This window comes from Rhinoderma darwinii, chromosome 10, assembly GCF_050947455.1.
Source record: "Rhinoderma darwinii isolate aRhiDar2 chromosome 10, aRhiDar2.hap1, whole genome shotgun sequence".
Lineage (NCBI taxonomy): Eukaryota > Metazoa > Chordata > Amphibia > Anura > Rhinodermatidae > Rhinoderma > Rhinoderma darwinii.
Window position 1 is genome coordinate 40,814,259 of NC_134696.1, and position 15,626 is coordinate 40,829,884.

The following is a 15,626-nucleotide window of genomic DNA, read 5'->3' on the forward strand; positions in this document are numbered from 1 at the left end:
GCCTTTTGGAGCAGCGGGGACGCCCTTATTGCTCCAAAATGCTAATTTGCATAAAATGTAATAAAAGCTTTTTCTCTTCAAAGGCAGCAATCTGTGGAAAGACATAATACACGTCAGAATCAGGTTAGCCTAATCTATAATAGGCTGTTGGTAGTTCAATATGGACATCTGGTGACAGGTTCCCTTTAAGCAGGGCTTATCAGAGGCAGTCATCAGCATTTCACTAATTATACCGGCAATACCTGGTGGTAGTGGGTGAAAAAACATTGTTATGTAACCTAGTTATTTTCTAATTCGGCTCTGTGCCTTTAGCATTCCATCTTTTAGTGTTCCTGCACTGTATGCTAATGAGCATAAGAGTCAAATCTTCATTCCTCAAGCCTGAGTTAACCCCGCCTCCTTACTTTTGATTGATAGCTTACTTTTGACAGCATTCAGGGTGGGCCAGTTTTCGGCGGTGGGCGGGCATAAAATGAGGAACGAACGAGACTGCCAGATTATTACCATAAAAAGGCGCTAAATGTTTGCAGACAGTTATTTATGGTCGGAGGAGTATGAGAGCGGATAACGGCATGACCTTTTGACAGCAGCGGCCATCGAGGTGTGAGTAGAGTTCAATAGGTGAAATGCTGTTGACAGGTTCCCTTTAAAGGGAGAGTCCGAGTGAAGGCAATCCTGGGGGGTGGGGTTTGGGGGGTCTTCATTAGGCCCCTGTGCTGCCATAACAGTCACCCCCCAATCTTGTTGGGGAGGGGGTGCGATGAGTTGTCGGAAGGGGCCACCCCCACCCCCTTTCACCGCCTCAGATGCTGGGGTCGTGATTGACCGCAGCATTTGAGGGGTCAAACAGCCAGGAACAGCGCAATCGAGAGATGTAGGAAAACACTTCAAGATCCGAGCAACGTTTCAATGCTATTTCAATACCAATTCTGCTGCAGTCTAGAGAATCAGATGGAATCTGACCGAAAAAGAAATCTCTGTATGCTTCTAGGTAAAATTAGAGGCATATTGAAGTGCAGCAGGGCCCTATAGAAGTCTATGGGTCCGTACAACTTGGGAGATTGTACAAAGCCATAATATGGCTATGTACATGAGGCCTTAGGACAATTCTGTTAGATCACATGTACGACAGCAGAGGGCAGTCAGAGCCTATTTATTTCTACAGGCAATGAGCTAATTGGGGGTCAGAGAAGCCAAACCCATTACACAGTGTGAGCGATCCGAAGCGGCTCTGCATTCCGGCTCAGAGGGAACTCCCCTCTATTGTATCCATGTGGGGCACCGCCTGCCATCAAGACAGTGGCCGGTTGGGAAGAGGTTAAAGGGGATTACTGAACAAGAAGGGTGTAATGTTTAATCATGTAGTAACTCTTCCATTATATGAAATATCTACAGCTCTGATAATATACATATTGCCAGTAGCTTTTAGAAAGTTGAACCTGAGTATATCTGATGGGCCTTAGGAAGTAGTGACAAATACATGAGACGACGTACACACATACATACTCCAGGAAACATGAATATTGGAGTTACGTTTATTTCCTTTATCATCAAGCACTTACATGACAATTTCTACAGTCAATATTGAGTTAACCTTCAAGGAATGTCCCGGAGCAAAGGGACTTCAATACATTTTTGCATTAATTAAAAGGCTGTTGATTCAGATGGACACTCTGCCTACAGATATGGAGGTGGTTATTTTAAAATGGGAGCACCTTTTCTCAAGGAATTGGAGTGCAAAGCCAAACAGCTAAAGAAAAAGAACTAAAAACCCCACAAAGATGGAATGCTATGTTTTCCACCAAGGACACGGCACCACCGAGTCCAGAAAAATGTCAGTAGATAAGTACTGTCCCTAATCATGCCCAACATGCAAAAACTATTGACCACCGCACAGTTGCCATTTCATTCCAGTGCCTGAAGCAATGGATAAAACGTAAAGCAGAAAGAAAAGGGAAAAGAGTGGAGACGTCCTGTTGTCTTCATTCAGACATCGAGCTCAAACTACAGAGGAGCAAGGATCAAATACCGTAATATGGCAAGAATACAACGCACAAGTAAGGGATCGAATCCGTAACAGTTAACGTATTTCCGCTTTACCCCCCTCTAGAAAACTCTCACCACTGACATTCTGCAGGAACTTTAGGTCAGAAATTGGTCTCCTCCAGATTTAGCACTGGGCAAGTGGACCTACGCACAATGCCCAAGGAAGCCGAGAATGAGCTATGCCCGAGACACAAGCAGCCAAAAAGGGTATTTATTGTTGGCACCTGACTTTCTGGAAACGTCAATCAATCTTTAATTCACCAATGACCATCTTAACTTCCTCAGGCACTAAAAGTGGTTAAACTAGATGGCAGACTGGTCAGGTTCACATTAACGTCTACATTTCAATGACCAATGCCAGGTGTGAACTACGCATCTAGATCATTACACTACCCTGACCGTTTCATCAGGTCCCCAACTCTGTCATAACCAAATACACCAATATTCAATAATACACTGATCCAACGACCACCACCAATAAAAAGTAAGACTCCTTTGTACTGCAAACAAAAATAATGAGACTGGAAATTCATAAATAACATAGAAAAAATAAAATAAAATAGTAGTGTCTTTTAAAAGAGGCACATATGCAGGGAATGTGGTCTTCCAACAGTAGTTGCCATCTGTTCCTATGAGGTCTTGAAAGGTTGTTCCGCAGAGGTTCAAAACATCATTCTACTACATACTGAACATACAATGAGGGGACGGCTTGTCTGCAGCTTCTTATGCCAGGGCAAGGACTGCACAGAAAGAGAAGAATTATAATAAAAAAAAAACTGAAGTACAAGTACGGGCTTCATGTAAAAAAGAAGATGTGGACGAGGGTTATGCAGCAGCCATCACTTTAGGAGGAATTTAAAAAAAGTTGTCCAGGATAAGAAAAACATGGCTGCTTTCTTCCAATGACAGAATCACACCGGTCCAAGGATTGGGTCTGGTCTTGTAGTGAAGTGAAGCGTGGCGCGGATTTTGGAAGTAAGCAACAATGTTTTTCTAACCCTAGACAACACATTTAATACCAAAATTATGAGTCTTGGAAAAACCATAAAGTTGATTACGAAAAAGCAGCAGGAATATCAAACACCTCTACCTGCACATGAGTATTGGGGGGCTGACTGGTCAAAACAAAAAGGAAAAGTGGGGTTGCCCATTGCCCATGGGCAACAAGGAGACAGAGTCCAGTTTTCGTTTTATAGTCCAGTGCAGTTCAGAAAACATTGACTGGTCGCTATAAACCAATAGGTCACTTTTCAACAGTTTTGATACCTGAGGATTGATCAGATATGACTGCTAGCTGCTTTTTTCCAGAACATAGGGTTTTGATATTGTGTAATGTAAGTGATATATTTAACATTGATGGAGTGGGAGAGGCGTGGAGGGGAGAACTCTGCATTGACGTTGCAGAGATCGGTGTGGATAATCTATGGGCAGTCAGCAACGTCTTAAAAAAAAAAAAACAACCAGAGAATTCCTTAAGAAATTAAATATGTAAAATGCTATATGACAGATTAGTACCCCACCAGTTTTTATTAGATGAATTCATACAAAAACATACCAGTCATGGCTTCCTGGGCAAAATATTTCACATCCATATCTTCATCCTGGCCGAGCTTCTGAAGTACAGGCTTGACATCTGATTGTAATGTACTGCAAAGATACAACATCAAATCATAAAGGTTTGTTTTTAGTTTATTTCCAACTTAGGTACAGAACAGATCATGTGAATTATCAATCAGCATTTTTCAATTTAATTCATCTGTTAGATGCAGCGATTGGACCTTCTAGTGCACATCAGAGGTTTACTTCCAGCCGCTCGGCCTGTGACTTTCCAGTGGGGTGGATTTACCTCCAAGTTAAAGAGGCTCTGTCACCCTGTGCCTCGGTCAGGAATTTTCCTTAGGGCACTTATAATGTGGGGACAGAGCATCTATCTCCTACATAAGGAGATCGGCGCTATAATGTAGGTGACAGTAATGCTTTTTATTTAATAAAACGATCTGTTTTCACCACTTTATTAGCGATTTTAGATTTATGCTAATGAGTTGCTTAATGCCCAAGTGGGCGTATTTTTACGTTAGACCAAGTGGGCATTGTACAGAGGAGTGTATGACGCTGACCAATCAGCATCATGCACTCCTCTCCATTCATTTACTCAGCGTATAGGGATCCTGTTAGATCCTTATGTGCGGTCTTATACTAACACATTAACAATACTGAAGTGTTTAGACAGTGAATAGACATTCCACGGGATGTCTATTCACAATCTCTGCACTTCATTACTGTTTCTATGGTAGTTACAGCAGAGGAAGCGTAATCTCGTTGTAACCTGTCATTTACTGCGTAATCTCGCAAAATTACGCTTCCTCTGCTGTAACTACCATAGACAGAGTAACGAAGTGCAGAGATTGTGAATAGACTTCCCGTGGAATGTCTATTCACTGTCTAAACACTTCAGTATTGTTAATGTGTTAGTATAAGACAGCACATAAGGATCTAACAGGATCTCTATGCGCTGAGTAAATGAATGGAGAGGAGTGCATGATGCTGATTGGTCAGTGTCATACACTCTGTACAACGCCCACTTGGTCTAACGTAAAAATACGCCCACTTGGGCATTAAGCAACTCATTAGAATAAATCTAAAATCGCTAATAAAGTGGTGAAAAGAGATCGTTTTATTAAATAAAAAGCACTGCTGTCACCTACATTATAGCGCCCATCTCCGTATGTAGGAGATAGGGCACTTATAATGTGGTGACAGAGCCTCTAAGGAAAATTCCTGACCGAGGCACAGGGATTTTGGAAAACACAGAACAAAACTTGAATTAAGACAATGGCGGGAATAATAGTAGCAATTCCCATTTGACTAGTTTCAAGGACACGGTCTGGGCCTGCATGGATTTGTAGGATTATATACACGGATTCACATACTTGCTATCCAGAACTGGTCCTATCCTTTGTAGTGATTTGGCTACATTGAAACGAACGTTAGCCACTTGATCGGCTGCCATCTTTAATACAATAGGCAGCATCAGTTTAGTGGTGATGTCTTTTCCACATGCTTCAGAGAGGGCCTGTAGAGAAAGAAATATAAAAAATTTATAATTTTCCACGCAAAATAAAATTGTCTAAAGCTTTCTTCCCACACATTCTCAGGACTATAAAAATACAGCTTTAAGCGTTTTTCATGGCTTTTTTTTTTGCTTTTAAAATATATCTGGCCGCAGCATTTAAAAAAAAAAAAGAAAAAAAGACACCTATAAATATGAGTGAACGCTGTGTGTGAATCCTAAATGAATCATTAATCCAGGAACCAGATCTCTAGTGGAGAATACGTACATTGACACAGAACAGAGTGGTCATTCGATGCAGGTAGTTGGGATCATTAGCCATGGCCAGGACCTTCGGGACAATGGTATTTTGAGCCCACTCTGCACCAAACTTTTCCACCAGTTTCATTAAATTGTTGGTGGCTGCTTCTCGGATTGCATAAACTGAAAATAAAACGACAGACATTCAGGTTCACTCAGCATTTACTGTACTTAATAGACTGTGCCCCGCAGTAGAAATCCTTAAACATGTACAGATGGGACTTTATCCTTACTTTCCAACGCGTGACATGTCCCAGCTAGTGCTGCACGGCTGTTTATTTAGAGATGCAAGTATTGCTCTTGGGGCAAAGTGGCGAGTGTGCAGGCATTTGTCTTTTGGACATGCACGTATACTGGGAAAACCTAATACTACAACATACTAGAACATTAAAACCAGTTGTGTGCTTCCAACCTGGCGCACACATTTTTTTGTTGTGCGGCCAAAGTTGCTGTGTAGACCTAGCCTCAGTGATGAGGTTTTGCTTGCAATGTTTAGCCCATATAGTGCATACTGTATGTGTATTTGCAAAAATTGCTACTGACACTTCAGCTTGACAAAAGGGCGTCGTGGAGAGAAGTGTATGATGCTGACCAATCAGCGTCATACACTTCTCTCCATTCATTTACACGGCACATAGTGATCTTACTAGAACACTATGTGCAGCCACATACACACAAACTAACGTTACTGACTGAAGTGTCCTGAGAGTTAGACATTACCTCCAGCTGAGAGAATCCTGACAGCTCGGTAAAGTTTGTGTGTGACTTACTCACACAGCACATCGATATCATGCTGGGCTGTCATTCACAGCGTACTCATACGAGATTACGCTTGCTGTGCTGTAAATCACACACAAATGTTAGCGAAGTGTCAGGATTCTGACTAGACATCACGTCCTGGCTGGACGCGATGTCCATTTACTCTCAGGACACACGTGTGTGTGTGTGTGTGTGTGTGTGTGTGTGTGTGTGTGTGTGTGTGTGTGTGTGTGTGTGTACACAGTGATCTAGTAAGATCACTATCTGCTGTGTAAGTGAATGGGGAGAAGTGTATGACGCTGATTGGTCACTGATTGGTCAGTGTCATACACTCCTCTGTACAACGCCCACTTGGCCATATAGTAAAACACGCCCAGTTGTCCATTAAGAAACTCATTAGCATAAAGGTAAAATAGGTCATAACTCCGTCAAAAATTATCGTTTTTCTAAATAAAAAAAAACAGTGTAATCTACATTACAGCGCCGATCACATCATGTACATGATAGGTCACTTATAATGTGGTGACAGAGACTCTTTAAGTTAAGTAGTTTAAAAGATGTTTGAGCACTTTACCTCAATCCTCTTATGATAAAATTACTTTCAAAGTAAAGTCAAAATATTATACCGTCTACTAAACCCAGTAATTTCAGCATCAGTCATGAAAAAGGATAGTGGTCCCTTTAAAAATGGAATAGATGTGCAGTGTGAGACCTCGTGAATTGCTAGCGTAAAGCCTTAACAAATAAAAATGCGACAAATGGTGCCTCATTGTGCCAGACTTCATGCTTTATGGGCAAAACTGATTTATAAAGTTAAATAATTCCGCAAAACCGTATTAAAGTGGAAGTCTCCAGCCATTAAAGTTAGAAAGCAGAACTCGACCATCCGTGCATCGTAATCACAGTAAACTGACAAAATTATTGTGCTTTTGTGAAATCCAAACTAACACGGTGCTGTCAAATGCAGTTCTTGCTAAACCGAATTACGATAAGAGAATTTCTGAGTGATTAAACCAGGAACCTAGACTGGAGATATAATGAACATTCGCTACTTACCGTGGTCAACAAGCCAAGCCATACACAGAGAATTCAGCTTTTCATCAAAAAACTCCACACCCTATGAAGACAAGTAATGTTCAGTATAGAAAAGGGCTAAATGCCAATGGTAGTAAGAAGTGTAGTGCCTGGCAAAAGTATGCCACACATTCTCATGGGATTGAGGTCTGGGCATTGACAAGGCAGCACATTAAAAAAGGAAACTTTATTCACCCATGCCACGTTTCAGCTCCACAGAGCCTTTCTTAAACATGAGAATAATGCCGGAGAAAGGCCGTGACAGGCGGAAACGTTGCATTGGTGAATAAAAAGTTATTTTTGCATGTGCTGCCTGGTCTTCCTGTGATATAGAGCCAGGGACATTTGGATCAAGTCCTGTAAGGCGTGCACCCAGTCATTTTTACAAATCCGGTGCGGTTATTTTTTTTACTAGGTCATTCCAAGACATTTAAAGGTTTCCCCTTAATCCTTTCCCCTTTAGCCGTATGCTTAGGGTCATTGTCCTGCTGGTAGGTGAACCTCCATCCCAGTCTCGGATCTCTGGTAGACAAACAGATTTTCCTGAAGAATTGTCCCGTATTTACTGCCATCCATCTTTCCTTCAATCCTGACCAGTCCTTGTCGATGAAAAGCACCACACAGCATAATGCTGCTACCACCACGCTTCACTGTGGGAATGGGGTCTTTTGGGTGACGGCTTTGCGTTACACATAGCGCTTCCCATGATGGGCAAAAAGTAACATTTTAGTGTCATCTGACCAGAGGACCTTCTTCCATGTGTTTGGAGAGTTTGTCACATGCTGTTGGGGGAACTCAAAACATGTTTCCTTATGTATTTATTTAGACAATGGTTTTTTTTCTGAAAATTCTTCCATAAAGCCCCACTATGTGTAGTGCCAGGCTTATACTGGTCCTGCGGACAGATACGTTCATCTCTGCTGTGGATCTTCTATAGTGATCATGTGACGGCTGAAGTTAAGCCATCATTTTAGGGGTTTTATAGCATTTCAATTTTGTTTTATGTTTTTAAACAAAGTATTTTTTCCATTCCACTGTAACAATTTGGACCATTTTGTCCATTACATAAAACAAAATGTAAAATCCATTTTAATTCCAGGTTGTAGTGCAACAAAACAAAAAGGGGGTGAAGACTTACGCAAGGCACTGTACAAAATCTAAAATATAAAGACTTCACAATGAAATATCCAGCCAACAATATTATTATTAAAAATCATATAATAGTAAGACTTACAAGCTGACCAGCGAGCAGGGGCATATATTCAATGATCGCAAGCCTCACTCTCCACTTGGTATCTTCTGCCAGCTCCACAATGGCTGGCAGCAGTGACTGAGAAAGCTGGCGAATTCCAATCACTTCATTTACACAGTCCAGGTTGGATATAATATTCAGCCGCACTTCAGGACACTACATACAAATACAACGAACAATTGTCACTTCTCAATCGGAGTATCAACACAATTATTCTAAATTACTTCAAAACCATTCAGATTATAGAGAAAAAAAAAACAAAAACAAGTCACTGTACTAGTGTGGCAAAACATGCTGCAAAAACGGAAAAATAATAGAATTCTATAAGTTGAAACGCTACCTCATCTTTTAGCTGCGCCAGGAAGAGAGGTAGGAGGTGCTCAATTGTATTATCCTTGCCTAAAATTGTGGATAATCCCATGATTACAGAGGCCAGAGCGGATTTCACATGTTGATTTGAGTCGGTTACCAGCTCCTAATGAAAAGAGAAATAAGTCTCGTTATTGATTTGTATAGTTAGAGTAACCAGTTTAGGACTTGTTTTACATTTCATGCTATTAGTCTCCAATATTTTTAACTAAATCCCAGCAGGAGGAACAACTATTTCTGGAAGAATGAACCACAGCCGAGCTCGAAACATACGAACGTGCATCATTTGAGGAGTCTGGGCTGAGGTTTTTAATACAGCCTGCTGGGGCAAGCGTGCATGGTCAACTACATAAACCTGCTCCAATCTCACTACCTAATCAATCGTAATGTAAAAACCGTTCTAATTATTATATTAGGCTGTTAAAAGGATCATTTTAGTCCACACAAATAGCTATTTCATGTACAAGACCTCGGTGTCTGACGTGAACAATTATTGCTAACGTGACCGCACTTCCTGATGATCGGTTTGTAGAACAGCATTACAAGGAGTTATGAATATCTGAATTCCCGCATATCGTTACCATCAAAGAGGTTAATACACGAGAACGTTTAATTCTAATGCCATTGAATGTGCGATTACTATCTTGGACATTCATGGCATATCCACAGTATATGCCATAAATGTCTGATAAATGCGGGTCCACATCTACGTCAGGAACGGCAGTCCAGCGCCCCCGTCATAACGGATGAGGTGGCCGTCACATTCAGGCAGAGAATGAATTGAGAGGAGGCCGCAACTTTACTCTCAAACAGAATGGTGGTTTCCTCTCCATTTATTTTCAACCTGGGACCCAGATCTATCAGACATTTATGCCATATCCCTTGAATATGCCAAAAATGTCTGAGATGGGAATAACCTTTTAAGCACAATGTTATTAAATGGGCAGCAAGTGAGAGCTAGATCCTACAGAAAAGCGACGCCACTTTCCATTTCTACTTGACCTCACCTTTACATAGGGTAGAATGTGGTTCATTATGATGGCCTCTCTTCCATCAGCAGGCAGATTCTCACAAAACTCTAAGACAAACAAAAGGGTTGTTGTTTTTAAAAAAAAAATAAAAATTAGAATTTCACAGTAAAATCAAATCTTTCTGAAAGGCTCTGTTCACACCATGTTTTTGGATTCTGTAAATAAAAAGAAATAACTTTTTTCCTAGGGGAAAAAAAAAGTGCTTTTAAAAACGGAAGCCTTTCCTGTTGCCATTGACTTATATAATTATAAAACCAGGCTCCATCTGGATCTTATTCTTCAACAGGACATAAAAAAAGAGGAGTCTGCATAACTTTTGTGCCCAGTTAATCTGACCAAAAAAAATAAAAAACTGTACCTTTCAACAGGATGCAAAAATGTGATGTGAAACTAGACATAGGCTCTATTCACACTTGGGATCATGTAAAAAAAAAAAAAAAAAAAAAAAAAAAAAAAAAAGGAAGCCAGGAGAACACTAGTGTGTAGCAGAGCCACAGCAAGCTTTCAGGAAAACTATGGTGCAATCTTAAATAAGCCAGGATGTAGAAGATTCATTATACAGAATAGGTACACCCAATATTAAAAAGAAGTAGTTTACTTCAAAGGTAAACTGCGGTCATGAGGTGCAGTGCGTCCCTTCTGGCAAATTGTAGGTTCCTGCAGGAAAGAAGTGGATTGTTTAACTTGAGAATCCACTATACCGAGCAGAGATCAGAACCAGGTAAGTAATCACACATGCAATTTTTTGTAACGGTTTTTGTGGCACAGCCAAACACCGTAGAGAATACATAAAAGCTGACATCAGTCTTTCCTGTATACTTCACCTTTTTAGATCCACTCATGGATCACGGCCCGTGTGTGGCTCAAAAAAACTGAATGTGTGAATCCAACCTCAGGGATTATGAATCTCACTGACAAACTGCAAATTTGACCCGGTCATTATCTAGAAGAGTTGTGATTTTTGTTTGCAGACACAATGGCCCATGTTTATTATTCAGTCTACACCGGATTCTGTTAGAAATTGCACAGGTTAAGAAGTCACTTAAATTTTACCAAATTTGCTACATTTGGCCTTGCACTCCAAACACATGCTCACCTTTTACTTTGTGCGCCCCAGCAGCTCGAACCTCGGCTTCACAATCTTTTAGCAGGTTCTGAAAAGCAGGTACAAGGTCGTTCTTTGTGATCTCTGGACCGACCGCTTTCTGGAGCTGAAATACAATATGTTAAACGTCATTTAATGGTGCGGTGCTATTTTAGTACTTGGATTTTGCTCATCACAAGTGTACAATCTGCATGCATAACATTCATTTTACAGACTACACATCAAAGACATTCAGCACCGCTCTACCGGTGAACGCACGAGCTCCGCTTTGTGACAACAGGTGATCATGGCTCTTTTTACACTATACTGTGTAGGTCCTTAAGACGCTCTGAACCGCAACACAAAAAGTGATTCATCATCTTCCAGCAGCTCTTTCTGACTTTTAGGCCTCGGGTACACAGACTGTTTGAAGCGCAACGGTTTTTAACCATTTAGCTGCAGTCTGGAGTAATACATTGAGTTGTATGCAATCTTGCGGACAGCAGCGGTCACTCCGTAAAATCAATCAGTAGCACTACCAAAAAAAAAAAAAAAATCTCCATGCACACCAGGCCTAATATGTAAAGACTTGCTCCCTCTGTATTAGTTACATGCTTATAGTTCCTCGTTTTTCTTCTTTTGGGTTCCTCAGAATCAACCATTAGTTTTCAATAGAGTTCTAGTCTTAAGTTACATCTTCCAGTTACAAAAAGGTCACCCTGGAACAAATTAATACTGTGACTTGAAGAGGTATGGTTTTCATTAGTTTGTATACAAATGAGGATTTGGCATTTCCTGGGCCCTAATCAAAAGACATCTGTATCACGTGTCACACACAGTGGCCCGCATTCAATAGTGCCCCCCAAACAAATAAAACATACTTAGCTAGCCTTGTTCCCACGACAAACGGGACATGCAGCCTATGAGCCGTTGAGACGGGACCCATGCGTAGGTCTATTGTGGCCTGCAGCCTAGTGAATGGTGGAGCAGGGAGCTGACAGCTTCCTGTTCTGCCATAGTATACAATTATAAATGTGGCAGTCTCCCAGGGGGAACCGGGCCAAAGATCCGGGACTTGCAACGCCACTGCAGACAATTGTATCTGCGACTAAAGTTGGGGCCCCACGCGACTGCCACAGACTACATAATGTACAAAGTCCTCCCATCCTCGAATAATCCTGCCACCATCAGTCAGCCTTCATTACATATTCAGAAGGGGAAAACTTGAAGTACAAGACACTTAAAGAAGCACTCCACTTTATTTATTTTTTTATTGCACCCTCCATTTGTACATTAGTGTTTCAGTGGGGTGCTGCGTGCAAACATACTTACCGATCCCCGCATCTTGTATTTTTCAAGGCTCACGCGATCTTCCCTCTGACTTGTCTGGAGTCACTGTGCTTTTGAATAAACTGGATCTTTGGCTCTCAATGCATTGCTATGGGAGCCAGAACGATGCTACATAGGAATGCATAGAGAGCCTGACTTACGGGTTTCTGAACAGCAGCGATTCCAGACCAGGTCAGAATGAAGATCACGAGAGCGGCGCTGGACCAGAAAAACGACAAGATGCAGGGATTGGTAAGTATTTCTACACACGGCACCCCACTGCAACACCATTGTACAAATGGAAGGTGCAATAAAAAAAAAAAGTGGAGTGCTTCTTTAAGACACATGCAAAGAAAGCAAAAATGTCAGAGAGTATATTACCTCAGAAAATTTGTCTGCTACCATATAGCGGACACGCCAGGATTTGTCCTCAGTAGCTTGACGGAGTGTGGGCATCACCAGTGCTTCAAGATCTTCTTCAGGAAGCAGCTGTGCAATGCTAACACAGGCTTCTACTGCCAACAAGCGTACAGAGTCCTAGGACGAGAGGAAAAACAACTTTTAGTCTAGGGTTTTGCCGTCAGCCATCATCAAAGTTAATTACTACAGAACTGGTGAACTACTGCCAAATATGTAGCCTCAAATAACAGCAATAAAAACAGCGCATAGAAAAAATTCAGCCCTTCAATATTCACATGTTTTATGGAGTAGATAAATGGATTTAGTTTGTTTAATTTGATGCTGATCAACATAAGTTTAATATCTAGACATCAGTTTTGGAAGAGATTTGTTTTCACACAATTAGATAATTTGGATAGGTCCATCAGCCTGGTCCATGTTGATACTGCAACTTGGAACCATTTGGTTTCTCTAGCTCGTCTATGAATCAAGATAAAAAGCCAATCGTTCCAAGTTGCAATTCTCTTCAAGACAAACAGATTATCCCTGAGGATTTCCCTGTATTTTGCTGAATTAGTTTTATCCTCAGAACAAAAAAAAAATGAAAAAGATCAAAGGGAGTGGGAGAAAAGAAAAATATACAATCCTTCATGGGCAATGTATTATAGACAAGAGCTGTAGCCATTTATTAGCTCTATGGCATATTGTTCTTTATAAAATATAATCTAATAATCTTCACCTATAGCTTACCTGCTCATCTGAAGCCAGGTTTGTAAACAGAGGAATAATGTCATTTTTTACATACTCCAGTTCAAGTACTTTAGCAAATTCCCCAAGTTTAGAAGCAGCAGCACGGCGTACCATGGGAGTGTCGTCAGAGCACAAGTTACGAAAATGTCTGGGAAAAAACAAAAGTGCACGTTTTCGTATTAAATCAAGGGAATGTTGCTCACTACAGCATAGCATTATGTTTATATATTAATCAACAGCCTACAAAAACCGTGTTCGCCAAACTGTGGCTCTCTGGACTACAGCTCCCAGCATGCCATGACTGAGAGTTGTAGTTCTGTAACAGCTGGAGAACCACAGGTTGGGAACATTGGCCTACAATATGTTATACATCTTTAGTCCCCCCCCCCCCCACACTTCAGTATTTTAAAAAGTATATAAAAGCCATACGTTTTATGCATTTGTAATAGTGTGTTTTTTTTCTACATGCGTTTCTTATTTAGTCTAATTTTGTGCAGGTGTTTACACCATACCAAGAAAATGTTGCGTTTTGAAAAAAAAAAACAAAAAAAAAACCTGACCCTCAAAAAAACGCAGAGAAAACATGAGTAACGGCCATCGATAAAGAGCAAGGTATGTGAAGTACTCTATGGCCATTTAAGTGACCCAACATGCTCATTTTCTAGGTGTTTTTCGAGTGATAGTTTAGGTTCTGAGGCTGCAGAAATGGTGGTCAAATGCATAAGTCAATGCTCAGCAGCTACTGGCTAGAACTACACAGCACGGATGTCATAACGGACTGCCCAATCTGCTCAACAAGAGCAGTGCTCTATTTTCCTAAAGTTGCTTGCACCTGCGCTTACGTGCTTGGAGCTAGTAGCTGAGCACAGGAGGAAACCAAGGCAAAACAGCAGAGAGCTCTCCAATGACCTCAGTGCCCTCTCTGTAGCCTAGAACTGCTAATTTTGCCATTACATAAGTTTTTTTCTAGGATGACCTAGACTTTTACAGGAATCACACCTATAGAAAAAAAGAAAAGCATGGAAATTGAAACATTTTTTTTTAACTGATGAGTCTGTCTGTTCTGCAGATTATAGAACAGGTCCTATTCTTGCGGTCCATCTCACCTATTCCAGTGTATGGCTCCGCAAATACATTTTTCCATTATTTCTGACTTAAAAGGAGTTATCCGGGAAGTGAACATTTTTACTTAGGGGCTGAAAGCAATACTTACCTTACCTATCCTTGCCCCCAGCGATCCAGTGCGGTCGCTCCAGCGCCAGTCCCATGCTTGCTTACATGTACGTAGCCTGTGTCTGCTACAGCCAATCAGAGGGCTCAATGGCGCTGTGTGGTGGCTAATCTTATTTCTGACAATGCCAGAAATACAACATATGGCCGCTGAACCCTCTGATTGGCTGCAGCATTCACAAGCTACGGACATGTAAACAAGCATCGGGACTGCAGCTGGAGCGACAGCGCTGGATCGCAGGGGTCGAGAATAGTTAAGTATTGCTTTTTTTGTCTTATTTCATTTGCAGTCCCTAAGAACAATTTTTTACTTCCCGGATTACCCCTTTAATGAAATATCTAAGTGCAGTATTGTTAAGGGCCTATTTTTGTTCTTCCTATAACTTTAATTTTGGCCCAGAAATCTTAGTTCAATCTTCTATAGAAGTTTGTCTCACTTTAAAGCAGCTAAAGGCTAAAATATGGAGTGCTTTGATCTCACTATATCATTCCTGGGGAGAGGTGGGTACACTTACTGCCTTATCTCTGCCTTGACAGTAGTAGACACTCTCGGATAGCAAACACTGAAAAGGCCACATGCAGACGTGCGTGATGTGAACCAGTCTCCACTGGCCAGACGTTTCACCAGCGGCACAAAGTGAGCTTCAAGGTCGACAGGAGAATGTTCATGAGAGATCTTCCTCAAGGATTCCACCGCTTTGTCACGAACTACAGTCTCTTCAACGGTCGCCAAGCTTTCCAGGGGAGGCTGTAAAGACAGAAGAAATCGCGTAGTCAGATGCGGACAACTGGCGGACAGCATTACTCCCCATGAAAATGTCCACGCAGCACGTTCTGTTATTTCTATGCAGGGTGGGAGGTAACGGCTTATCCCAGAGGAACCAAACGATAGGGCAGGTAAAACCCAATCTGTCCACTGCCAGTTTCTCCTAT

The 15,626-nt window shown here is 41.3% G+C and overlaps 1 protein-coding gene across 1 annotated transcript in view; it reads right to left on the reverse strand.

The window, feature by feature from the left end:
• Positions 1-1,521: 1,521 nt before the first annotated feature.
• PPP2R1B (protein phosphatase 2 scaffold subunit Abeta) overlaps positions 1,522-15,626 on the reverse strand; it is a 34,076-nt gene continuing 19,971 nt past the window's right edge. Inside the window, exons 4-15 of the mRNA XM_075839761.1 lie at positions 15,209-15,441; positions 13,464-13,611; positions 12,696-12,851; positions 10,998-11,112; positions 9,878-9,948; positions 8,842-8,976; positions 8,484-8,657; positions 7,232-7,292; positions 5,385-5,539; positions 4,977-5,119; positions 3,602-3,693; positions 1,522-2,786 (exon numbers count right to left, since the gene is read on the reverse strand). Of these exons, the coding sequence (XP_075695876.1) occupies positions 2,770-2,786; positions 3,602-3,693; positions 4,977-5,119; positions 5,385-5,539; positions 7,232-7,292; positions 8,484-8,657; positions 8,842-8,976; positions 9,878-9,948; positions 10,998-11,112; positions 12,696-12,851; positions 13,464-13,611; positions 15,209-15,441 (1,500 nt within the window). The 3' untranslated portion in view covers positions 1,522-2,769. The remainder of the gene's footprint in view (positions 2,787-3,601; positions 3,694-4,976; positions 5,120-5,384; positions 5,540-7,231; positions 7,293-8,483; positions 8,658-8,841; positions 8,977-9,877; positions 9,949-10,997; positions 11,113-12,695; positions 12,852-13,463; positions 13,612-15,208; positions 15,442-15,626) is intronic.